The sequence below is a fragment of the Macadamia integrifolia genome, chromosome 11 (genome assembly GCF_013358625.1).
Source record: "Macadamia integrifolia cultivar HAES 741 chromosome 11, SCU_Mint_v3, whole genome shotgun sequence".
NCBI lineage: Eukaryota > Viridiplantae > Streptophyta > Magnoliopsida > Proteales > Proteaceae > Macadamia > Macadamia integrifolia.
The window spans coordinates 24,486,846-24,514,549 of record NC_056567.1 but is presented as its reverse complement, the minus strand read 5'-3'; the positions used below and the strand labels follow the sequence as shown (position 1 = coordinate 24,514,549).

Sequence of the window (27,704 nt, the reverse complement as noted above, 5' to 3'; positions counted from 1 at the left end):
AATTTGATTTTGGACTCATTCATTCCCAAACCAAAATTGATTCAGCTCAATTGAACTGAACTGAACCAACCCTTTCACACTCTATTCATTATTATCCTTCTACTTGTACAAAGTCAACAATACCCTCTCCGCTATTCCCAATACCAATCTTCCTCCAATAATTAAGGGCCGATGATGATGCGGATGTCCTAGACCAATTGGAAAGGCATGGGAAAAAGGCAACTTCCCCTCTTTTATTAACACAAGAAAAAAGAAAAAATTGTGTCTTTCTTTTTCCCTCTCCTCTCTTTTATTAACATCGGAAAAAAGAAAAAATAGTTTTTCTTTTTCCCTCTCTTCTTTCTTCTCTCTTTCTTACAAAATCCTTAAAATATACCAATCAAACGACTCACATTCTTCCAATTCTCGTTTCTGGCATTGCCTTGGAAATGAATTAATAACGCGTTGGAATCTATTCCATGAAGGAAACAAAAGATGAAGCTGGAACGACCCCAAAAGGAGTCTACGGGCTTTTCATTTCTGTTCGTACAAAACCATAACTTTCCTTTCCACCTTTCACTCTATTCTTACCCTGGTCTTTCCTTCGTCTCCAAGTCTCTCTCTCTCTCTCTCTCTTTCTCTCTCTCTATTACTTCCCCGTTCTTTCCTTCATCCTCTTTTTATATCACTCTCTCTTCACTCCCTCTTACCTCTACATTACTCTCTCTCTCTCTCTGTTTGTGCGTAAGCTCAGTGTGAGTTGTTGACAATTGGAAGGTTTAGCAATGGCGATGACGCCAAGGGAACATATTGAAGAGATAAGGAAAACGAAGTTCTCCATCGGAGGGGAATCCAATCCTCTGACGGAGGATCTCCACCAGGCCGTCAAGAATCTCTCTGCTGAACTCTATGCCAAAGACGTCCATTTCCTCATGGAGCTCATCCAGGTTTCTTACTCTTTCTCTCTCTCTTCCTCCATGAAATGATCTTCTTGTCCTCTTTCATGCGAAACTATTTCATCGCACTTCATTGGTGTGTTCAAAGAACCCTGTACCATTTTTGGAATTAACCATAGCCAATGAAGCTATACATTTTTAACTTTTGGGTAGAATAGCCGATGAAGCATAGGGATGTCAACGGGTCAATTCGGCCTGGTTTTGATCCGGGTTGAATAGGTTTTGGGGTGGGAATGGTGAAATCGAAACCCAATCAATAAGAAAAATTTGGTTTCAGCTTGGTTTCGATTTCTTGTACCAGTTAGTGATCGGGTTGGTTTTAGTTTCTTTGTTCGGTTTGAATTTGATTTTCTATACAAAACTATTTAAAAAAAAAAATTTTAATGAATTTTGAGCTGTTTTCAATTTTTTATCGGTATGATTTTGGTTTCGATCCAGTTTTTGAGTTGGTTCCAGTTTGATTTTGGGTTCAATTGGTATTCTATATATGGTTCAGTTTTTATGGGTTATATTTTACCAAATCGAAACTGGTCTGCTAAGCTTTCGATTGGAGGTGGTTTTACCGATCCGATTTAAGTATTAACACCCCTATAGAAGCCATACATGATATACTTATGCTTAATATGCATGGTCTCCCTTGGTCTCATCAAGAAAATATCGGATCGAATTGGTCAAAGATCATCTGGATCCGATTGGTATTAGCTAAACCGATACATTATATATTATTATTAATTTATAAGGGTAAAATGGTCTAAAATATTAATTAGAAAAAAAAAAAAAAATCTAACAGACCCTAATCAATACCGATCGGATTTACATTGATAGACCGATCCCGAGTTTTAAAACCTTGTGAATGGTTGACTGGATACCATATGGATTCAGAGTTCAGACCCGCATAAATGATGCTCGTCATTAGGACACAAATAAAACCGATTGCCACAGATCGGATCAAATATCTCCAGATCCGGATTGACCAATCCGCCCCGATGATGTTGGACTGATCCGATATTCCAAGTGAAAACCTGGTTATTCCAAGATCCCGATTTGACTCAGTGAGTTATTACATGGTTACTGATTCAATTTTTTCTCTTTTTCCCTTTCAGAACGCAGAAGATAATGAGTACCCAGAAGGGGTGAAGGCATCTCTAGAGTTTATAATAACATCTCGGGACATAACGGCCACTGGAGCTGCTGCTACATTGCTGGTTTTCAACAACGAGAAAGGTTTCTCTCCAAAGAACATTGATTCCCTTTGCAGTGTAGGAAGGTCCACCAAGAAAGGAAACCGGCAACGAGGTTACATCGGCGAGAAAGGTACTTCCCCAAATTTTTGCAAACTTCAATTTTCTCTACTCCATAGATACAATTAGTACTGATAATAAAACTGCCAAAGCATTGGGTTCTAATAAGCTTCTAATTATTTATTCCTGATTCGATTCGGTCAAAATCTGCCTTTAATCGGAGTGAATCGGTAGAATCGGTCGATTCGATAATGTATTAGGTTCACCGATTTTTAAAACCCTGGGGGTCCATCCCTCCATGGTACTTTTCTGGGAGAAATGAAGTGCCGCTTTCACAACTACTCTCCTCCAGAAGCTCCGGCGAGAAAGGCTCCTGTGCGTCAATTTGCATTTACGACTAAGGTTGCAGGTTACTCATGTCCTGCAACTCTCCGCCTTAGCCCGACCATTACATCTACTCTGACTCTAGTTTGCAGCTCTCTCCACTACATTTACGACAAGTGTTGGACGTTCACTTGTACGACCAGGTGATCGTATGAGCAACTGATCCAATGTCTGAGATGAAGTGGGGTGGTTACGTACAAGGAGGGGATTTGGAGATTCCGGACTCCACTATATGGCCTATATTTTTCATCTAACTCCCCTACGTTAGAGAGTGGATCCATTACTCGTAGGATCACCTGATCGTATATGTGTGGATCCAACACTTGTCTATTTTGTTTCTATTTATATTCCTCTTTATCCTTGTAATGCAGGTGGTGGGATAGGTGTTGGATCCTAACATGTACAACCATGTGATCGTACATGCAGTGGATCCAATCTCCCTAGTCCCTACATCGTAACTTTTTTTTTTATTTTATTCTTTTCAAATTCAAATTGACTGGTTCAAAAATATTGCTTTGAATCAAACCAAATAGATTTTTAAAAGATAGTCCTGCAAAGTATCTCTGAAAATAGAGAAATCAAATGACCGATGCTACATATATGGAAGGTGCTGCCTAGGTGGAAGGATCGCACTATTTACAGACTACATATAGCTGGAGTGGTTATATATATTATCATGTAAGTGGTTACTCAATTATCATGTAATAGGAGAGTAGTTTAGTGTCGTGGAAGTCATACAATGGGGAGGTAGTTTATTAAAAGTGAGAGAAGTTATCAAAACTTTTCTTTAGATGGTTAATGTGCATGTATTTAAGGAGAAGGTAGTATTAGGAGGATTATGAGCATGGTTTAAAGTATCAGTGCGTATCTTACCGTATTGATCAATATGTATGGGTATAGATACGATACACACTGATACGATATGCTTCGATACACATCGATACGTATCGATACTCTTGATATGTACAATTGAGCCTTGAACAATTGAATAATATGCGTATTGGTTCGTATCGAACCGTATCAAATCGATACTCACTGATATGCAATCGATACTTAAGATACGTATCTACAGAACACATTTCATTTTCGAAACGAAGCTTGTTCTTCTTACTGAGAATACTTAAGTTTCCAAAATTTGAAACTTAACTGCAATTACCCAACAGAGTTCACAATCTTGATTTACCATTATTTCATATCCTCCTTGTCAGGAATTATGGCATCCTCATGTTGTTCATCTCCTTCAGTTTACATCTATAGAGTCTTTGCAATTAGATAAGCGTCTTCCACTTGATTTCTCCACTCCATTTAATTCTTAATTTCTATAAGAATCTTCACGACAACTAGTGTCATCATTTCTATTTAATGTTGTTTGTCCTTGCGACAAGCCAAGTGTGTTGATCCTTCTACAAAATTGAACGTTGTATCTCATGTCATGATTGCACAAGTTACTGCTATCCCTTTTGTAATGTTCTAGTAATATTATTATATAAGAAGCTGGATAGTAGGATTAAACAATTAAGTTTTACTTCTTTTTTTGCTGTGTTTGAGAAGATTTAGGTAAAACAAACTATAATATTGCATCAAACATGAATTATTACATCAATTTGTTCATAGATTTAATATTTCTTAGAAAGTCAACAATAGACTATTACTCTATGTAAGAAGCCTCATCCTTTTGAACAATTTCAATTGAATACACTTGTCTCTCAGTGCAGTATTCTCCATTTTAGTGTTTTATGATACATGTTGTATATAGTTTTTGTTGTTATTATTATTATTATTATTATTATTATTATTATTATCAGTATGCAAAAGTCTATAAAAAAATGTTTCTTGTCCATTTATATGAGTATCTTTAGCATATCTCCGATATGATACGATACCCTCCAATACGTATCTTCAATTAGCCGACCAATACGATGACTGTTACCGATACTTTAATCTTTGATTATGAGAAATTATGAATTAATCTTATTTCCTATCTTATCTCCTACTATCTCTCTCTTCTCTTATCAAACTCATGTCCTTTCCCTCTGTACCTCCTCAACTATCTAACTCGAGCTACTTCCTTCCATCATTCCATGAGGGAGCAAAGGTTGTGGCCTAGGATTGCTACCAATACCGTCAATAGGACAAACACATAACATCTTGGTATCAAAGCTAGCCATGGCTTGACGAACAACTTTTCTAATAGATTGAGGCTCATATCGAAAACATTACAACTAGCCAAGAGAGGATCCTAAAACAGATGCACGACATGTTTTAATACTTCACTTCAAGGTTTGACAACTTCGCAACCTTAGTTGATCAGACTTGGGAGGAGTGCTCCAGAGTTGCAGAAATGGAGGATCTACCATACCTAAGAATACAAAGCTATAATTTTCAAGATATAATGGGTATGTGGATCTGACAAGTTGGATCACGCGAGCTGAGAAATTCTTCTAATTTCAACATCCTCCCTAAGAGGACCAGGCCTCGATGGCGGCCTACCATTTAGAGAGGATGCCTAATTCTTATCAATTCTTAAAGGAGTGAGGAGAAACCTTTACGTAGAACTTCCTCAAGGAAGGCCTTTTACTGGTTTGGGGCTGACCTAATAGGAGGGCTTCTTCGCCGATCTTTCGAAACTACAACAAGGGGGTAGTGTACTGGATTTTCAAAGCCAAATTCGAAAGATTGATGACCCTCTCCAGAGGATTGTCACTGGAATAGCAAGTTAGCCTCTTCTTAAGCAGACTTAAGGAGACGATCAGACTTGATGTTAAGGCGGCATGACCCACCACCCTATCGGAGGCCATTTGGTCGGTCAAATTTTTTGAATCCAAGATGTAAGAAGTGACCAAAAACTAACCAAACATGGTCACTGCCAATATCCCCACATTAGATACAGCCAAAGCGGCTATGCTAATAAGCCGCCTATCATCAGTAGAAATGCAAAAACCGTGGGACGACCAAGGTTTGTGTTATAGTTGTGTTGAACGATTCACCTCATGTCACCAATGTAAGCGGTTGTTTCTGATAGAGGGGTGCGGGTCTAACAAGGATGTGCTTAAAGAAGACATCAAATTCCAGTTCAAATATCCTTCTATCACTAGTCCTTGAGGATAAGGATGCTATTAAGGTGGAGTGAATGTTAGGATGCAACATATGTGGAAGGTGCTACCAAGGTGGAAGGAGAGCACTATTGATGTACTACATGTAGTTGGAGTGGTTATATATTATTATGTAAGTGGGTACCCAATTATGGCGTATTGGGAGAGTAGTTTAGTGATAGAGGGAAATATATCATGTATTAGGGAGGTAGTTTATTAGATTTGAGAGAAGTTAGCATAACTTATCTCTAGATAGTTAATGTGCGTGTATTTAAGGAGAAGGCAGTATTAGAAGGGTTATGGGAATTATGAATTAACCTTCTTTCCTATCTTATCTCCTACTCTCTCTCGCTTCTCTTCTCTAATCTGACTGATGTCCTTCTTTCCCACTCTACCTCCTCAACTATCTAACCCGAGCTACTTCCCTCCTTCCATCATTCTGTGAGGAAGCAACGGGTGTGGCCAAACTCCATGTTGCGACCAGGGATTGCTACCAACACAATCAATAGAAAAGGCACACAACACCTGCACACACTATTACCATTGGCGCTAGGCGTCAGGGCCACAAATTTGGAATTAGAGTTCTAGTAACTAAAGCTCAGAACTTGTTACCAGAATTGCAGGAACTAGAATTATAAGTTTGAGAAAAAAACAAACCAATATATAGAGAGATGTTGAGGAAGGTTGCAACCTAAAACTTAGGAAAAAATCGGGAACCACAAGTATGTAAAAAGTGAAGTTGATTTAAAGGATCAATATAACGGATCAAATAATACAAACAATAATAATAATACGAGATTATATTGGGACCATATCCGGATCCATATCGCTTGTTGAAGAACTCCTCAAATGCTCTTTTCTCCCCCTGTCATTCTTGTTTACTCCCTTCTCTACATAGCTATCCTTGTATAGACGTGGAACATGGACAAACCTAAGAGTGACTAAGTCTCTCCCATAATAAGGCCCACAGTGGCATGGAAGTTTCATGTCACACTGATCAAATATATCAAATTCAAATTAGTAATGACTTCCGACTAGTTAATCCATCATTGGGAGCTCATTGGAATCATTTTTCACATGGCATGCTGCCAATAGAACTACCAAAATTAGCTACTTCATATAGAAGTCCACCATAGTCACTCTAAACTAAAGCTCACTAGGACTGGATCTGTAAGTCCCTATACACTATCCCAAGTCCTCAAACTGAGTAATTCTATTAGCTATCATAAAATGTGTATCCTTTAAACAACCTCTGGCATATGAAGGGGATAACATTAGGCACAACCTCTAATAACAAGTGCATGCACAAATAAAAGAAATGATATGGCCATAAACATCATACAACAATAATAAAGCATGAGAGTAGAAGCTATTAAATCAACATATGGTAAATTCTTCCCACTAACAAAATACGCTAGTGATCTAACCAATCCCATACAAGTAACATGCTCCTAAAAAGCCTATGGAGCCAATCCTTTTTAATAGTGAATCTTCCATGATACATCATCTCCAGCCATCATGAAAATATATCAACATAGAGAATGAAAAAGGTTGAGTTGTTGTAGATAATGACAAAGATAAATTTACTCCAACTAATCTTGGGGTATATAAATTGATCGATACAGTCTCTTTGGAACTATTGAATTGGGTAATGACTTGTGTCTAATATGACACTAGCCTCTTTATTTATAATAATGGAGAGAAGGTTCTAGAGAATTACAAAGACCATTAAACTCCTTAGGGTCCGTTTGGTAACTGACACTTTCTCTAAAACCCATAAAAATCCATTATTGTAACACTCCCCCTCAAGTTGATGCATAGATATCATATATGCCCAACTTGCAGATAATAGGATAAAAAATCTTACTACTAAGACCTTTAGTAAATACATCAGCTAGTCGTTCATTACTGGGAACAAAAGGCATAATGATAAGGCCTGTATCCAGCTTCTCTTTGATGAAGTGGCGATCGATCTTCACATGCTTGGTTCGATCATGCTGGATAGGGTTGTGAGCAATGCTAATGGCAGATTTGCTGTCACAAAAGAGCTTCATAGGAAGGGTAGCAGGAACAACCAAATTAGTGAGAAGACTATGAAGCCATAGGAGCTCACAAATGCCATGTGCCATAGCACGGAACTCTGCTTTAGCACTTGAATGAGCAACCATGGCTTGCTTCTTGCTACGCCATGTAACAAGGTTACCATCAATAAAGGTGCAATAACCAGTAGTAGACCTGCGGTCATCAGGGGAACCTAGCCAATCCGCATCTATGAATGCCTCCACCCTAAGGTGATCATGAGGCGAAAAAATGATGCCACGACCTGGGGCAGATTTCAAGTACCAGAGAATACGCAGCACAACTTTCTTGTGAGTCGAGTAGGGATTATGCATGTACTGACTGATAAGGCTGATGGCAAATGATGTGTTAGGGCGTGTATGAGAGAGATAGATCAACCGCCCCACTAATCTCTAATATCTCTCCTTATTTACTTGATCACCTTCCTTGCTACTCAGGTGACCATTAACTTCAATAGGAGTGTCCATCGGCTTACACCCCAACATGCCTGTCTCAGAGAGAAGATCAAGCACAGACTTCCATTGATACAAGTAGATCCCATAAGAAGACCTGGAAACTTCAATGCCGAGGAAGTAACGAAGTTGTCCTAGATCTTTGATCTCGAATTCCTCACTCGAGTATCTTTTGAGGGGAGAGATTTCTACTAGATCATCACCAGTAATAACAATATTATATATATAGACTATTAGGATAACAATCTTCCCACCAGATCTTTTGATAAATAGAGTGTGGTTGGCATTGCTTTGACAGTAACCTGTAGTAATCATAGCCTTGTGGAAATGTCCGAACCAAGCACGAGGGGATTGCTTCAGCCCATATAGAGCACACTTTAGCTTGCATACCTTCCCTTGAGTTTTGGAGCAAGTTAACTGGGGAGGAATGTCTATATACACTTCCTCCTCAAGTTCCCCATGAAGGAAGGCATTCTTCACATCTAATTGCTGGAGATCCCAATCTAATTGGCGACATAAGCCAAGATAACACGAATTTTGTTCATCTTAGCAACTGGAGCAAAAGTCTCCTGGTAGTTAATCCCATAAGTCTGTGTGAAGCTTTTGGCAACAAGTCTGGCCAAGTACCGATCTACTGTACTATCAGCCTTCTGTTTTACTTTGAAGACCTATTTACACTACAACTATCTTCTTTTGTGAGGGAAGACACACCAGATCCCATGTGTCATTTTTCTTCAGAGCCTACATCTCTTCAACCATAACTACCTGCCATTGTGAGTTTGCACTTGCTTCCTGCCAAGTATGAGGAATGGACACAGAGGAAAGAGAAGACACAAAACTATAGGAGGAAGGAGAGAATGAGTCATAAATAGTAATAGGATATAAAGTACAAGACCTAATGCCTTTACAAACAGCAATAGGCAACTTAAGAGACTGGTCAACAGAAGTAGAAGGAGAATTACCAGGGTCCAAGGGGACAAAATTAGGCTCGAGAGGAGACGACTGGTATCGTAGGGTAGATGCTGGATGTGTAGTGGTCTGAGTCTACTCTCTATGACTATACACACGTATCTCTGGCCGAGGCACATCAGGAGAAGTAAGAGTGTCACTCTCCCACTGAAACGGGGATACTAGCAGGGATAGCAATTTTAAGAGACAACGACACATCTTTCACAATGGAAGGAGACTCCCCCTGAAGAGGTGTCGCAGTGTAGTATAACACAGATTCATGAAAGACAACATCCATAGTCTCAAATCAACACCGAGTAGGAGGATGAAAACACCGATAACCTTTCTAAGTAGGAGCATACCCCAGAAAAATGCCTCGGAGACTACGAGGATCAAACTTTCCATGAGGATGATGATCACGAGCATAACAAATACTATTGAATACCTTAAGAGGAATAGGAAAAGCAGCGGAACCTTTGAGAAGATCCAGAGTGGAGCGGAAGCCATAGAATCGAGAAGGCATTCGGTTGATAAGAAAGGCAGCAGTGAGAATTGCATCGCTCCAGTACTGGGGAGGAACATACATCTCAAGTATAAGAGAGCGTGCTACCTCACAAAGGTGGCGATTCTTTCGCTCAGCAATCCCATTCTGAGCTGGAGTATCCACACAACTAGTCTAATGAATCATCCCATAATCGAAAAGGTAAGCTTGAAAGGACCGTTCAAAGTATTCCCAACCATTGTTGCTACGAAGGATCTTAATGGTAGCACCGAACTGAGTTTGAACCATGCGATGAAACTACTGAAAGCAATTGAAGGTCTCACCCTTGGTTCGCATCATATAAACCCAAGTAGTCCAAGAATGACAATCAATAAAAGAGACAAACCACTGATAACCATTGATAGACACATAGCGGGATGAACCCCAAATATCAACATGTATCAATGAAAAAGGAGTGGCACTTTTATTTCCAAAAACAGAATAAGTGATTCGAGTTTGTTTGGCCAAAACATATGCCTCACAAAAAAAATTGACTCGAATTACAATTTTTAAAGGAGGAAAAACTCTAGCTAAAGTTTTCATAGGGGGATGTCCTAATCGATGATGCCACTGCAGTAACTCAGAGATGGGAGGTGATGTAGAAGATGTCTGAAGAGTATGGGCAGAGACCAACATCGAATCATCATCAAGTAGCTACAGACCACTACATACCCTACCAGAGCCAATCGTTTCCCCTGTCACCAGATCCTGAAAAACATAATGAGACGGGAAAAATGTGACTTTGCAATTAAGACTGGAAGTAAGATTACTAATGGACAAAAGGTTTGTAGGAAAAGAAGGAACATACAATACAGTAGAAAGGAATAAAAAGGGGGTACATCCAACAAAGCCTTTCCCCAGAATAGTGGAATAAGTCCCATTAGCCAATTTGACCTTACTATTACTAGGACAAGTAATGTACTGTAAAAAAAGAGACAAGCGGCCTGTCATATGATCAGAAGCCCCAAAGTCTATAATCTAAGGGATAGAAGGAACAGACATAGTATGGCCACAAAAGGAGATACCTAACTTAGAAGGGGTGGAATAAGCAGAGCTCATAGTGGTAGGTATAGGAGAGTCTGGACGTGTCCAGAGGTGCTGGAGGGCAATAAGCTCATCAAATGATAGCGAGGCTATTGAGGAGCTAAGAGCAAATTCAGGGCTCTTAGTATGGTTGGCCTGCCCAGAAGTACCAGCACGACCCTTCCCTTGCCCTTTTCCAGATGTATCAGCAGGACGACTATGAAGCTTCCATCGATGCTCCTTAGTGTGACGCTCCTTCCCACAGTAATCGCACTTTACTGGAGTCCTAGTAGAGGAGCCACCAGATTGTGGGGCTACACTAAGGGACTGAGTGCCATTAACAAGTGTAGATCTCTCAGTAGGAGTGGCAGCTTGCTGTGGAAGCATAGTGGTATATTGACTGTCCTCATATTAGATCACAACATATTCTCGATCTAAGGTAGGAAAGGGGTCATGACTCAAAACCTGGGACCGCAACTGATCAAACTCCACATTCAGACCTGCTAGAAAGTCATAGACCCTAATTTTATCCTCTTGCTTCTGAAACTTGGTGATATATTTAGCGGTGGAAGGAGTATACTCTTTATAAAAATCCAACTCAGTCTATAGTGATCGTAGTTTATCGTAGTACTATGATAGAGTGAGCCCTCTCAGCCTCAGATCACGAACCTTCTGGTAAAGCTCAAAGGCCTAAGAATCACTCCCTGCCTGGGAATAGATATCCAAGATAAACTTTCAGATCTTTGCAGTGGAGTCAAGGAGGTGATAGCCATGCGAAAACTAGGGCAACATTGAGTTGACAAGGAAGGTCATAACGAGAGAGTTGGCACACTCCCACTTGTCAATCTTAATACCGGTGGTCGGACGCTTCGTAGTTCCGGTGAGGTATCCGTAATAGCCACGGGACTTGATGAAGATGCAGACCGAGTGTGACCATATTAGGTAGTTTTTTCCGTCAAGCTTGATACCACAAGGAGGAAAGGTAGGAAGAGCCGTGGTGTCTCCACCAATAGAAGCAGGTGAGATGGTAGACATAGTTGTTACTCAAGGGGGCTATACAAATAGAAGAGAAACTAGCCGGAGATAGAAAAAGCACTAAAATAACTAGAAAAAGATAAAAAATCCAAAAATCGATAAAGGGTAAAACCCTGAGAAAATAATTTTGGGGATAGCTCTAGAACAGATACCTCAAACGAAAAAGTGATCAGTATATACCACCACAAGGATAAGAGGCACCAATCATAACAAACATCAAGACGATTGAAGCATGGAGTAAGAAAAAAGCATCCTAACGATTAAAATGTTCTCAGGGAGAAAACCCTAAAAAAGTGATGAAAAAAAGGTTTTGGATCTCTCAGATCATTATAGAAGAGAGTTTGAGAGCCCAGGGAAAGGATGGGTGGAGGCTAGAAACCCTCTTGGTGAGAGGGAAGTAGATAAAGAGAGATGGAGGGAGGTGCTGGGGGGAGAGAGAGAGAGAAATAAAAGAGGCAAAGAGATGGAGAAGAGGGAGAACCCTTAGGGTTTCAGATCCTAAGCCTCCGATACCATGTTGAATGGGGTAATGATTTGTGTCTAATATGACACCAACCCTCTTTATTTTTAACAATGGAGAGAAGGTTCTAGAAAATTATAAAGACCATTAAACCCTTTAGGATCCATTTGGTAACTGACACTTTCCCTAAAACCCATAAAACCCATTATTACAATAGGAACCAAGAAAGTGACAACCTCATTGAACTTTAGATACCGCTATCTAGAAGCCTATTCAAAAGTAATATGATCAGACTTAAAGCCTATGTCAAACTCATACTTTTGCAGAAAAATGATATAGTCACTAGAAATGGTGGATTGACGAGTTCACTCTGACCTCTTAAAATTAAATATATACTGATAGTCCTTGTGTCAAGCTTCCTCATCTGTGAGTTATAGGGTCTCACCTCTGTTACGCATCCCCAAATATGGAGATAGGATATACTACGTTTTTTGCCATTCCATAACTCATGTGGAGTCTTTGGAACTGATTTAATTGGCACCTTGTTTAAAACATATATATATATATACATCTCCCCTTAGGAAAACAGGTAAAGTAGTATCACGCACCATGTTCCTCACCATGTCCATAAGGCCCTAGAGAAAAGTGGAAAAGGTAAAAAGGGGTGGGAAATTTTTTACTTTTTTCCTAGAAACTATCAAAAATATGAGTGTTTGGATAAGCTCATTAAATGTAAGTATAATTGTCTGTTAATGTGGAACTTAACTTTTTCCCATCTCACTTACTTCCAAAGTCCTACTAATCTGGTAGGACCTTGGCACTATTCATAATTTTTTTTTGATTTTGTGTCTATCTCTCCTCCTCTTATTTCCTCTCTTTCCCATTGAATCCCATGCCACCTCCATTTCCTCTCTCTCCTACCAAATTCCTCCCCACTAAAAATTATATATTCCATTATTTCCTTCCCTTCCCTTTATTTGTCAACCTAACCCACAAAAGTTTGCCACCCTTTTCAGCGACATCGTTTTGTTTGAATTATCCCTTTGTTTTTAGCTTTAGTGAGTTTCTTTTTAATACAATCGACGCATCTACCTAAATATGATAGTAAAAAAAATTTATATGGTGAAGAATATCATATTTAATCATCATTCTATTCTTGGTTTAGAAAAATGCCTTAAAGGCCTATTACACAACATCAAAGAATTTTCATCAAATTTCAGGGGTTGAGAGCCTAAAACAACATTTACTGTAAAGTAATTATCTATAGGTGGAGTAAGAGTAGTATGCAAGTCAAACTTATAAAAGTAATAAAAAATGAAGCTGAACCAACCAAGTGGGATACAAAATAACACACCATTTTTCTATTAGCAATGTTAAAGGCAACCTTTTCTATCCAATTTCGAAACTGAAATAAGGTTCCGTCTATGTCATGGCACACAAACTACATTACCCAATCTCTAAAATAGAAATAAAAAATAAAACTAAATCAACTACTACTACGAGATCTACTTAGATCCTCTTGCCAATCCCACATAAATGTGTAGCTCCCCATCACTTGTTCTCCTCTTGTTTCTTAGATTCTATCAAGAGATCCTATAGATCAGAAATTACAAGGGTGGTGTTCTACTCTTTCATTCTTAAAGTTGTAACAGTTAATTTTGTTATGGCTGGCCTTATTGTAGTAATTGCCTGTGTCTTTAAATCCTTTGACCTTTACCTTTCAAGCTCTTGTATCTAAGTTTATAAAACTAACCATTCTTCTTGAATTTTTCAAACTCTCCTCTAGGCTTCTTGCCTTTTTTATCAAATTTGGGTGAAGTTTTTGTTAGCTTCATAGGTGACCAACTGCACTGTATTGTCTTTCTTTTTTATTCCTCCTCTTGCACAAGGTTGGAGCTCATTTGCTATATGTTTCGTTCCTAACTATTAACATAAAGGATATCTTAAGGGAATCAAATTGAGCAGGAATGGACTGTATGATATGCCATACTAGGAAAGCATCTAAAATATTCACATCCATAGTAGGTAGCTTGTTCTCATAGTTAATCATTTTTGAATGTGATTGCTAACTCCACTTACTCCGTCGTTCTATGTAATTGAGAACATCTCCCGATATGTAACTCTTTCTGCTTTATCATTTTTTTTAAACTTCTTTCCAATTGCCTCAATGTATTCCTTTACATTCTTTTGTTCATTATTGCTCTCTCTAAAGTCTTTTCAATTATGTGCCTTATTATCATGAGATACAACTTGTTTGATTCCTCCTATTTCTTAGAGAGCCTTAGCTTTAACAGTACTTTCAGTCCTAGGTTTGGAGGCTCGCTCATCAGAATACAAAGCAATATCCTAAAGTATTATTACAAGCATCACAATAAGGAATCAAGCCACTCCTCATAATTTGTGCCATTGAAGGCCTTGATATACATAAAGTGGGATGTCAAATTTGGCAAACACAAACATTCGTTTACCCAAATAATATGCATAATCATACATGTATAATAACAATGCCATTAATAATAATAATAATAAACTTGACTAAATGGGCAATTGATCAAATTTTTCTAGCCTCATTTCGAAAATAAAATAACAGAAAAACCCAAAAGAACTGGGTGAAAGTTTTGACGTCATTATCACACCTATATTTGGTGGTAAAATCGCCCAATACGCAATTGATTCTTTCTAAGCAAACGAGATGTTTGAAACAACACTTCCTCAGAAATCCGGCCACCTGTGGTGGGAAGAGAAAGACTCTCAATTCCATAAAGCTCAACAAAATCACCCGCACTTGATCAACTAGGACCAACCATATGAAGACTCAAATGTGGTAGGAAGAGCATGTCGTTCACCATATGGTCTCTTCGAGGGAAATCTATAAAACACTGCTGGCAGTGAACCCATACCCTAATAAATCAGCTCGTTGAATGGAAGCATCATCACTCAAGTCGTGGAATTTCGTCGACAAGATTGCAGACTAGGTCCATAGGTTTAGACTTGGGTGTATCAAACACTATGGACTATTTTAGACTTTTACGAGGAAATATTCCATGCCCAGGTTCATATGAGCAACCCATTATGAATATGATTGGATGAAATGACTTGGAAGTCAACCCTTTTATGAAGACATTAACTAATTGGTTCTTGGAAGCAATGAATGGGATGCAGATGGTGCCTTGTTGAAGCTTATCTTTGATGAAGTGTCAATCAAGGACAATGTACTTAGTCTTGTCATGTTGAACCCAGATTATAGGTTATACTAATTGTTGCCTTACTATCACAATATAGCCTCATAGGTCCTTTAGATTCACCCCCAAAGCATCGAGTAGTGTTTTCATCTAGATAAGCTCACATACACCCTGTGCCATTACACGGTATTCTACCTCTCCGATGGATCATAATACTATTGGTTGCTTTTTGCATCACCAAGTAACTATATTGCATCCAAGGAATGTGTAATACTCTGAAGTGGAGCGGTGATCATCAATAGAACCAACCTAATCAGCATCAATAAAGGACTCAAGTTTTTAAATTGTTGTTGTTCGAAAATAGAATACCTTTTCCTGGTGTTGATTTCAAATATCGCATAATCTTATAAACGGCCTCAAGATGTTCTATCTTTGGGAACCGACTAGCAACCCATACAGTATAGGCAATATTTGGCTGACTGTGAGAAAGGTATATCAATATTCCTACAAGGCTCTGATACCAAGTTGAGAAGAAGGGGTTAAGAGAATGATTTGGCTTGTCTTATATGACTGAGGCTGTTCTAATTCATAACAGAATGATAGATTTCAATTAAGTGAATATCCACTAGGGCTGAGGGCTGAGTCATAACACAGTCACAACCTTTAGCTCACACATGATGAATCTAGATGGATGAGTTGTAATCCTTATCCTTAACAATATATCATATTGCACTTCCCAAAATTTGGCAACGATGGATAATAGGAGCTTTCCAAAAAAATTGGTGATCATCAATGTAAGTGTATTATAACATTATCTTATTAATTTCCAATCATATAATGTCCTACATATAAACTTGCAAATTGGAACTATTCAAATTTTAATCATTGCACTCAAAAGAACCCATAATTCATGTTGTCAATGCATGATTACATTAGTTTGTGTCATTCACCTAAACGATGCAAAACTAGGTCTCAAAACCATTTCCAACGCATCAGAAAGGTAAAAAACTTAATTACTAGGCTACCAGTAATAAAAACTCAAAATATTTTTTGAGAGCATTAAGAGAAACATAATAGGTTATAAGGGACAAATATTTTTTAGTACTCTCGCGAACATGTCAACAGAGCTTATAGATTTGTGCATAATTACTAGTTTGGGCATAAGTCTGTCGCATGGCATCCCATAACTCCTTTGCAGAATTCATAAGAACAAAGCTAGAGCTGATAGTAGGTCCAATGGAATTGAGGAGAAAGGACATTACAACTGCATCATTAGCTAACCAGGTATTTTTTATAGTGGCTTCGGTTGGCATAGGGGTGTCAATCGTCAGGTACCTCGATAAATTATTTCCACGAATGGCCAATAGATAGGCCCCTGACCAAGCGAGATAATTTAATCCATTAAGCTTTGTTGGACCTATCTGGAGGGATGGGTTATGACTATGAGTCCCAACATGACTCACCTCACTACCCTTAAGTCCTCTTAAGGAGGTGCCAGTATCACTACTCTTTGTCATAAAAATGGAATATCATGCATAGTTATCAAGGAGTCGCCTAGGCGATAAGGTGGTCTAGTCTGGACTGGCACCTTGGTCACCTAGCCTAAGCAAGAAGTCGTCTTGTTGGTGTTGCCTTGATTTTTTCCCTTCTTCCCTCGCCGTGGGCCACCTTATGCCTTGATGACCTTGATCACAATCAAGTAATAAGCTGCTGAAAATTGATATGGAAAAGTAAAGACAGGCTAGGGATGTCTACTGTATTATAGAAGCATGTAAGAAAATCCTTATGATGAGGGCACAAGGGGCGTTGGAAGGCTCAAGGGCACTAGAGGGCCTTGGCAGAGGGCTGTGGAACTTAGGCAAGTATGGAGGTGCATCAGCAAAGGCCAAGGGGCCTGGTGGGATATCCCTAAAGATCGACAAGGCCTAACAAAGGTCACCTGGGGCTTGACATGGGGCAGACAAAAGCTAATAAAAGTAGGTGGGACCGCACAATGCTAGCGACAGTGATTGGGGCCAGGTGGCAATGGTGGGATGGTCTAGAAGCCAAGCAGTGATGGTGGCAGGGCTGCTGGAGCCAGGCGATGATGATGTGGTGGCTTGGGGGCCAAGAGGTGATGGATGTAGGCCGCTAAAGCCTGAAGGTGATAACGAAAAGGTCATTGAGGCCAGATTCTATAGCAGAAGGGCCACTAGGGCTAGGAGGTGATTGCAGCAAGGCCAATAGGTGCTGGCAATGCCAACGGCAGGGCGACAATGGGCTAGAAGGCTAAGAGGAGGTTGGTAGAGTCTAGCCATAGGTGGCCAGTTGCAGAATGCAAGCAGCAGTGGTAGTGTGGCATTCAGTGGTCAATAGAAGTTAGTAGGTCATGTATGGTGCGACATATGTCGGAGCATGTTTAGTTTACCATGCTTGACTGGAGAGGCCAGAGCCTCGAGATCTTGTGATGGACCCTGCCGGTGGTGGGAATAATAAATAACTCTTTAGAGCTGTAGGCTTCGATACCAAGTTGAGAACTAGAATATGGGAGAATGATTTTGGCTTATCTAAAATGATAGAGGCCATCTTATTTGTAGAGAGGATATGAGAATACAATTTAGGTATGTTATGTAAGGATGAGTCATAGTCCGTATCCTAGCATATACATAGAATGAATCCAGACGCATACAATGAATCTAGACATTAACAGTAATGTTACCATTACACAAACCTTGGTATTGAAAAAAGGAAGATATCTACAGATTTAGAATTAGTAAGATTGATATTTATAAATAAGGTTAAAAAACAAGAAGAATAAAGTAAGAAAACAAACATAAGGTTTTCCTTTTCTCTTTTGTTTTCACACGAGTATTGTTTCAAATTTAATTTCCTTGACAATTTAATATCCACTTATATGCATGTCATTGGATTAAAATCCTATGCATAGATTCTCTCCAGCTTAAACATTAAGACTTAATTTAGAATTAAAACTGTGATTAGAGAAAACAAGGTTGCGGTGGGGGTGTGGAGAACCTCTGAAAGTTAAAGTAGGACAGAAAATTTTAACTTCAAAGCAAGCTAAAACCTGTAATATGACTCAATACTAGAAAACTTGTGGTTGGAAAGTCAACATCAGATAGTTTTGGTTAACAGCTCAAAATAAAAGGGGAACAATTCAATCCATGGCTAACCATATGATTAATGTTGAGCTCAAAGCGTAAAAAATTTTCATAAGGTGAACCATACTCTTGAAGGTATAAAAATTGTATGTAGTGCTTCTAATGTTGTTATTTAGCTTATTAGTCCATATGAAACCCAATGCTTCCTTCTTGGAAGAAGATTTTAAAATCTGATCTGTAGTTTTCCGATCAATTGTTTCAAAATGTATCATCAAGTACTCTTGCATGGATGCACTGTCTAACTTTCTAATTTACTAAAAAGTAATGGGTGTAATATAGTAATGCACTTGAGATATTTCAACTAAACTGTGGGGAGTCTGGATATTATACTCATGAAGGCAGATAATTATCTTATTCCATTTACATAAAGGTAACCTCTGATTTCTCGTGCATGCTTGTTCACTTGCTTGCTTGGTAAGACTATTTTGGTGCTGCTCGTTGAATATATTAATGCTCCGTAATGCAAATAAGTTGACTCACATATACAATATCATGTAACTGCAGTCTAAACTAATCAGACTACCAATCATCTTTTACCTTCTTGTTCTTTTGCATTAGTTAGGTGTGTTCTCTATAAATGACAACTTGCATATTGGTGGTTTGTAGGAATTGGGTTCAAAAGTGTATTTCTGATAACGGCTCAGCCTTGCATTTTCAGTAATGGGTATCAGATAAGGTTCAGTGAAGATCCATGTCCAGAATGCAATGTTGGATACATTGTACCAGAATGGGTAGAGGAGAATCCTTCTCTTGCTGACATAAAACAGATATATGGTTCTGCTAGCGCTAGTGCTAGTGCTAGTGCTTTTCCAGCCACAACAATAGTCTTACCTTTGAAATGTGATAAGGTGGGACCTGTTAAGCAACAGCTATCCTGCGTGCATCCTGAAGTTCTGTTATTTCTTTCTAAGATCAAGCGGCTTTCTATTAGGGAAGATAATGAGGATCGTAGACTCAATACAGTTAATGCGATCTCTATTTCAAGTGAGACTGATTTTGTTATGAGGAAGAACATTGATGCAGAGTCTTACACCCTTCATCTCTCATCTGAGGAAAATGATGATGAGAGTGAAAGAGAATGCAGGTACCACATGTGGAGGCAGAAGTTTCCTGTTAGGCTGGAAAATAGAGTGGAACGGAAGGAGGTTGAGGAATGGATGATTACACTAGCATTTCCATATGGACAGCGTCTTAATAGAGGGATGAACTCACCTGGAGTCTACGCATTTCTTCCAACAGAAATGGTCACAAATTTTCCCTTCATAATCCAAGCTGATTTTATTCTAGCATCATCCAGGGAAACTGTTCGGTTGGACAACCAATGGAATCAGGGGATTCTGGACTGTGTGCCCTCTGCATTTATTAATGCTTTCATCACACTTGTGAAGACAACAGAATCTGCTCCAGTATCTGCATTGGCTCGTATGTTTAAGTTCATACCTGTTGGAAGCTCTTTGTATCCAAAGCTGAATTCCGTGAGGGAGAAGATCAAAGAGAAACTGGTTGAGGAAAACATTGTTCCATGTGAGTCATACACTGACCAGAAGTTCTTTTGTAAGCCCAGTGAAGTAGGTAGGATAGTGCCTGCTTTCTGGAATATCTTGATTAAAGCAAAGGAGCAGGGTGTGAGCTTGCAGAATCTGTCATCCCATGGATTGTGTGTTCTAAATTCAGCATTTGATATAAAGGAGTACGATGATGTTTTGAATTTCTTGGGAGTGCAACAAATGGTTGGCGAATGGTATGTGAAGTGCATCCGGAGTTCTAATCTAGTAATGGGAGTTTCGGAGGATGTTTATATGGAGCTTCTGTATTTTCTTAGTTGTAACTGGGGTTCCTGCTTCTGTAACACAGAGCTCAAGAACATACCTCTTCTGAAATATGTGAACCAAGATGGGAATGTATCTTTATTGAGTATCAATGCAGTGACTCAGAGGGATGGTTCTAGAGTACGTCGATCAAGTGAAGCTTGTCAGATTTCATGGTTGATCAATTGGAACCGGGAATTCAGATGTCCAGGAAATCAGTTCTTTTTGCCAAAAGGCACACAGGAGGCTCTGCAAATATATCCTCAGAGGCAAGCGTTATTGGAATGGCTCGAATATCATGTGGAAATTCTTTCTGTGAGTACTTCTGATTATGCCTCTGTTCTTGTTAAGTCTTTAAATGGTGACAGGAAGCTTGTCATTGCCTTAGCTCACTTCTTGCACCACTCGCTCTCTAATAAATATCTGTCTGAATGGGAAGTTTGTGGTTATGAAATACCCATGGTAGATAATTATGGATGTGTAACTAGACAGAGAAGTGGTGTTCTTGTCCCTGCAAATGGAAGCAAGTGGGTGAGATTGATTGGTACAAATCCATGGAGGGGAGAAAATTATGTTGAATTAGGAGAAGAATACTTGGAAGCTGGCCATTTTGCGGGTGTTTATACATCAGAGCAACAGCTTATGATATTCATGAAAACTTATGCTGGAGCTTCTGATATCCCAGATCTCTGTCCTCCCAATGCTGTATTTCCGACAGTATCTGCTCCCTTGACCAAGGAGAACACATTTTTGTTGTTGGACTGGATTAGAACCATGAAACGTAAGGGTATGAAAATGGAGGGAAAGTTCTTAAGATGTATAAAGGAAGGAAGTTGGCTGAGAATTTTTTTGGGCTGCAGTCCAGGCTACAGGCCTCCTTCACAATCTTTCCTATTGACCCCAGAATGGGGAAATCTCTTGCAGAATGGGTATGTGCTAGTTGATATTCCCTTGATAGATCAAAGATTCTATGATGACAGAATCAGTGCATATATGGAGGAATTGAAGACTCTGGGAGTGATGTCTGAATTTGGAGAAGCATGCCAATTCATTGGGAAGCATCTCATGTCTCTGGCAGCATCATCAAATTTGACCAGAAGCAATGTGCTTTCAATGCTTAATTTCATTAGATTCTTGAGGAGGAAGTTTTTGCCTACTGAAGATTTTATCATGAATATAAAAGAAGGAAGATGGCTTAGGACTTCCCATGGAGTAAGGTCTCCTGTTGGATCCATTTTGTTTGATTCAGAATGGAAACATGCCTCACAAATTAGTGACCTCCCCTTCATTGATCAAGATTACTATGGTGAGGAAATCCCCAAATTCAGAGAGGAGCTTCAGTTGCTAGGTGTTATTGTTGGCTTCAACCAAAATTACAAGCTCGTGGCTGACTACTTCAGATTGCCAGCTTCATTAACTTCTTTTACACCTGATACTATACTTTTCATTTTGGAATGTATCCGGTGTTCAAGATCATCTGGGAAAGTTGTTCAAGTGTTGAAAGATAAAAAATGGTTGAAGACCAGTCTTGGCTACAAGTCTCCTGGTGAATGTTTCCTGCACAGTCCTGAATGGGGTTGCCTTCTGCAGGTTTTCAGTGGTTTCCCGGTGATTGCAGAAAATTTCTATGGAAGTACTATCTTCTCATACAAAAATGAGTTGAAGGAAGCAGGAGTGGTGGTGGATTTTGAGGTAGCAGCAAACGCATTTGCGTGCTATTTTAAAAAACATGCATCCTCTGCTACAAAGGAGAATGTACTCTCATTTCTTTCATGTTTCAGACAACTAAAAGGAGCACAGCTTCGATTTCCAGCAGATTTTAGTAAGTGCATCCGTGAGGAGAAATGGTTAAGAACTTGTCTTGGCAACAGGTCTCCTCAGGAGTCTATATTGTTTGGCCCAGATTGGCTTTCTATCTCTCCAATTGCAACACTTCCATTCCTCAAAGATGATTACAATAACCATGGCAAGGGCATCCAAGAATACAAAACTGAGCTCAAAGCCTTGGGAGTTGTGATTGAATTCAAGGAGGGAGCAAAGTTTGTGACAGCTGGCATTCGTATCCCCTCAAATCCAGCGAACTTAACTCCTATGAATGTGGCTTCATTGCTGGATTGCGTCAGAAATTTAATGCATGAAAAGAGTGATCCCTTGCCTGCAGAATTTTTGAAGAGAATTAATACAAGATGGTTGAAGACTCATATGGGTTACCAATCTCCAGAGAAATGTTTGCTGTTTGATAGAGAATGGGCTTCATTCTTACAGCCAGAAGATGGGCCATTCATTGATGAAGAATTTTATGGCTTCAGCATGATTTTGTACAAAAAAGAGCTCAGTGCAATTGGTGTCACTTTAGATATTAAAAATGTATGCACCTTGCTTGCTAGTCACCTTGAATTCCATTCTCAATTAAACATTATAGCTCGAATTTATCAGTACTTGATGAAATTCAACTGGGAGCCTGACAATAAAGCAGCTAGATGGATTTGGATTCCAAATGGATGTAACAAGGGAGAGTGGGTCAGCCCTGAAGAATGTATCCTTTATGACAGGGACAATCTCTTTGGTGCACAGTTGAATATTTTATCCAGGTATTATGAGAAGAAACTACTAGGCTTCTTTTCCATGGCTTTGGGAGTTAGACACAATCCTTCAATTGATGACTACTATAAGCTATGGAAGGAATGGGAAAATTCAGGACACCAATTACCAGAGTCTGATTGTTGTGCCTTCTGGATTAATGTCGCGAAGAATTGGACCCAAAAGACGCAGAAACTTCTTGCGGACAACTTACTGAAAGTTCCTGTGAAGACAGGCACAGGTGGAATTCTGTTGTCCAACAAACAAGATGTCTTCATCCCAGATGATCTGCAATTGAAGGATATGTTTCAGAAGGCTTCTCTTCATCCATTATTTGTCTGGTGTCCACAGAGAAGTTTGGAAACTCTTCCTCGCAGTAAGCTTCTTGAAATGTACAGTAATGTTGGGGTCCGGACTATGTCTGAATCCATAGAGAAGGATGAATCCTCCATACCAGATAGTATCGAATTCAAGAACGTCAATCCAAGAGACATACTCATCAGAGAAGGGCTGCTTAGACTCATACTTGGGTTTCTAGCCGACCCTTCGCTCAAAATGGATGTGGAAAGAAGGCATCAGACAATCAAGTATCTTCTTGATCTTTCTGTGTTCAAGACAGCAAAATCCATTACTGTGAGTTATATGTTACCACTCTCTTCTGGAAAGAATGTGAATGTGGAGGTAAGCCAACTGATTCGTTGGGAGAGAGCAAGTTCAAGGCTGTTCATACAGAAGACTTACACACCGTCTGGGCATAAAGCCAACATTGAATTTGCTACATATTTTTCCAAAGTGATATCTGAGGGACTGTTATGGGAAAAGGAAGATCAGATTTCTGGACTATCTGAGCTTATCAAGTTGGGTTTTCTGCTGGAGTTTGAAGAAGAAGCAATCAAGTTCTTGATGAAGACCAAAAATATGCAACTTCTCTTGGAGGATGAGGAGTTCTTGGCATCAGTATTGACATCCAACTAGCCAGCCGAAATTTATGCTTGTTCTGTATGTCCATCTATCCTATACCACATATTTCTGTTCTTTAATGTTTTAAAGTGTGTTTTTAGTACTCTATTATCTCTTTGGGATGTCAAATGTGTATTTATGGTTGATTTATGGATTGTCATCATTCTGTAGTTGTTCTGATTCTTACCTTTACTTTTAGCATTAGAAGGCCTTCTGTATGTGTACATACTTCAGGATAGTATGCACGTTGGTTATGATGGAAGTAATAGATCTATGCTCTAGAAATTGGAGGTAGAAACATGATTTGATTGTTTGGTAGAATTTATTATTGAGAATTGATAGAATTGGCTTGATTCTATGCACATTCATATGTCAAGATTAGACCTCCTCTCTCTTTCTCTCCCTGAGACACAAACAGATGTATTAATGCATAATCTAATATTTGACCCTCATAAAATTAAAAATCCCAACATGTAAGCTATCAAGTCACTCCAGATAAGCTTTTCAGGTGATTTAGTGAGTTGTTACTTTCAGGTTAAAAGGGGATAAGCTAGAGTGCAATCTGACACAGGAGATGACGGGGAAGACGATAACAAGGAAATATGTCGCAATAAGAAACAGAAACAATGAAAACCCTCAAATATGTCACCTTTAATTACTATATCTCCTAAAAGACAGCTAAATATCAAACCAGGCATACAGCTTAATACACAAACTTCTGTATAGGAGTTCTATGGAAAACTGATGATCATTAGGGGCTGAAGTATGGAGCATCTGAAGACATCCATATATCTTTGTTTGTGACTGCTTCATAGGCCTGTTTAGACAAACTTGGATATAAATGGTTTCAGCCCCTCCCCTCCCCATCCTCCCTTTTCTCCTCTTTATCAGGACTGATAACTAATGGCAGTTCATAGTGGATGAAAACTTATGAATGTAGAATAGAAAAATATTCAAAAAGTTACACACACAAATATTTAGGACAGAATCTCCCTAGTGGGCATACCTAGTTTTACCATATGGAAGAATGATGTGATGAATCAGAACGTTATATATCTAAGGAATGGTCTGAATAGTCCACGTGTCAAAGTTCAGCCTCAAATTCTAATGTCATACCTCACATGTATGTCCATGCACCTTCATTGAAGTCCGGTGCACCCACTTGGTAGTCCCAGATTTTTCAATTCCTTGTTTTGACACTTCACAAACTCGGAGTGGTTGGAATGTTGGCATATGAGCAGGGGATGTCGGGACCTGCCTGTCCACAAAAATTCAGTCCAGTCTGACCTGCCATGTGGCAGATCTAGGTGCCTATCAAGGAGATTCCTTCCCTAATATCTGTGCAGGAAAACCACTTGTTTTCTTTGCAATTTTCTGTATAGATGTTAGGCCCAGTGAGGAATGAGGAATACTCTGAACCACTGAATTGGAAGTTCAAATCATGCTTAATTTCACCACTCTGGTTTTTGGAGGATACAAACTGCATCCAACTGCTTCAACAATCTACATATTGAGTATCAGGAACCCTACTTAATTGGGCTGTTCGCTGTCCCACCCAATTGTACTTCCTCAAATCCTCGTTTTGCTTGCACCATTTCCAACTGCATCGACTGGAGATAGATTGGGAACTTATTCTGACATGAAAGTTTAAAATTCTGAATCTGCAAATTGTTTTAATATGTTTTAGCTGCATCAAACTCAGAAAGACTAAGCATGAAGAAATCCCACACGTGTACCCCGTCATGAGGACTTGAATTCCATTTCTGTTTTTTATAATTCACAATGAGGTAGATGAGGAATTGAATTACTTTTCTGGTTGCAACACACTCATTGTGTCTTTTTTAACTCTTTAATTTTGAAGAATTTCATGATTGCTAATAAATAATCTTTGAACTCTTCATTGACACCAAAGTTTTAAGCATTTTTTTTTCTTTTATTGTCAGGCTGCATCAAACTCAGAATATTTAAGCCTGAAGGAATCCAAAAATTTTTGAGCATGTTTGCTTCTTTTATTGTCAGGTTGAGTGTGGAATCTGTGGATGCAGAAGCATGGGCTGCTTGAACGTTATTGTAGCATTTCAAGACTAAAAGTAATGGATTGAAGTTGATTTGCTGGTCAGAACATATTTCAGATATTTTCATTTGGTGTAGTCTGCCTATTACAGTTACTTTTATGGTTTGTTTGTCTTTTAAGTACTTTGAAACTGTTTCCAATTGCTTTGTGAGCATTTATGAGTGTTAGAAAATTTGGTATGATTGGACTTTGCTGCCAAAGCTATAATCACTTGTGGACCTCATAGCATATATTGTATCTGATTCGAATGTGTTTTTCCAATTAAAACTGGGTTTGGTCAAAATCTTGTCAAAATTGTTAAAATTGGTACAGAGCTACTCTTTAGCCAGTGTTAATGAAAAGCAGCAAGAAGTTGGCTGGTTAAATCAGGGTTGAACCTGAAGCAACTCCTTTTCCAATTTGGTACGGTCTGATTTTATAACTTTGTCCATATCTCTGCCCATTATTTTTTAAGGATATGGATAGAGTTATGTCATGGAAAATATCAGACTTTTAAATTATATTTTTAAGGCTGAGGTTGTTTTCGATGTTAACTGACTGATGTTTAGTTACATTGGAAGTAAAAATAAGCGTTGAAAAGTTGTTACCATCACTACAACAAATTAGATTTTCATCGAGTTGCACATTTGGAACGTCAGTTTTTATTTGCTAACTCCTTCCAATACAACATGCAATTGTTTGGGCATGCATGAATCTTGATGTAACAGTGTCTCAAATGCCTGTCAATCTTTTTTCTCTCATAAAAAATCTGAAAAAATTATGTTGTGGCGCAAAGGTTAAGTTGCACTATTGTAACATGTAGATCATAGCTTTGAAACTTGGAAACAGCCTCTCCTGCGAAGTAGGAGATGATGCTGCATACATTTGCCCCTCCCAGATCCTGCAGTTGCGGGAGCCTCATGCATTGGGTTGCTCTTTTTTTAGAAAAGCTGGCAAAAGGATTTGTTATTGTAACTATTAAAATCTTTAATATGATGAAGTCAAATAAGTAACCCTAGATATGAACTCAACATCTACATTTTACCCTTTCCATGTTCATTTGCTGGATAATCTCACTCCATCTGCCCCAACCATTCCGGATGCATCATGTTAACATGACATGGTTTCAACAAAACTCTCTGGTTCATTACCTACATAAGTCATACCATTAGCAGTCACATATTAGAAAAGATTTTCCCCCATGGAAATATCAACCATGTGTAACTCCCAACAAATCCTTCACATATCACATCACCATATAGATCACCCTGACCATTCACCACATTATTGTTGAACTGGGCATAAGATCTTTCTATTAACAACTGATCTTGCAAAAGCTAAATCTAGAAGTTCAGTGACTTTGATCAAGTATTCATCCTTCATTGTGAATGTGGGTCCCCTGATTGCCTAATCCAATCCCTATCCATGGGATGGAGGGAATCATATCATAATTAATAAGAAACCACTTCACCGTGAGAAAATTCATGACCATTCTCTATTCCAAGCCTATAACCTTGTATATGGACCTGGGCACACGGCTCTATATCTTTCCTATTATCATCAGTCAGGAGAATACTATTTTAGCTAGATTTGTGTCTCATACTAGCTCAACCAAATAGGAGGCCCAAGTGAAATATACCTTCAACTCTCACCTTTTCTGTTTTTGTTTCCTTTTTTCTTTTGGGATCCAATACAGTACCCCAAACCCATTCCCAACCGAGATGATCGCCTTATTCCATTCTGTCCTTGATCATGTGGCCCTGCACCATTATG

The 27,704-nt window shown here is 39.0% G+C and overlaps 1 protein-coding gene across 3 annotated transcripts; it reads left to right on the top strand.

Moving 5' to 3' along the window:
* The first annotated feature begins 595 nt into the window (after positions 1-595).
* LOC122093769 lies at positions 596-26,235 on the top strand. Of its 3 annotated transcripts, none has more exons than XM_042664242.1 (4): positions 596-926; positions 2,039-2,249; positions 19,137-23,917; positions 25,924-26,235. In XM_042664242.1, exons 1-3 carry the CDS (start codon positions 765-767, stop codon positions 23,891-23,893), a joined length of 5,130 nt encoding a protein of 1,709 aa, XP_042520176.1. In that variant the 5' UTR covers positions 596-764; the 3' UTR covers positions 23,894-23,917; positions 25,924-26,235. The 3 variants fall into 3 exon arrangements, with proteins under 3 accessions (XP_042520176.1, XP_042520174.1, XP_042520175.1); XM_042664240.1 differs by having other exon boundaries at positions 25,898-26,235; XM_042664241.1 differs by having other exon boundaries at positions 25,822-26,235.
* Positions 26,236-27,704: the final 1,469 nt, after the last annotated feature.

Bases quoted from the DNA above. Each gene is read 5' to 3' on its own strand.
- LOC122093769 (XM_042664242.1), top strand. From the start codon at position 765: ATGGCGATGACGCCAAGGGAACATATTGAAGAGATAAGGAAAACGAAG. The intron at 927-2,038 runs GTTTCTTACTCT...TTTCCCTTTCAG, and splicing joins TCCTCATGGAGCTCATCCAG to AACGCAGAAGATAATGAGTA. The intron at 2,250-19,136 runs GTACTTCCCCAA...GGTGGTTTGTAG, and splicing joins AGGTTACATCGGCGAGAAAG to GAATTGGGTTCAAAAGTGTA.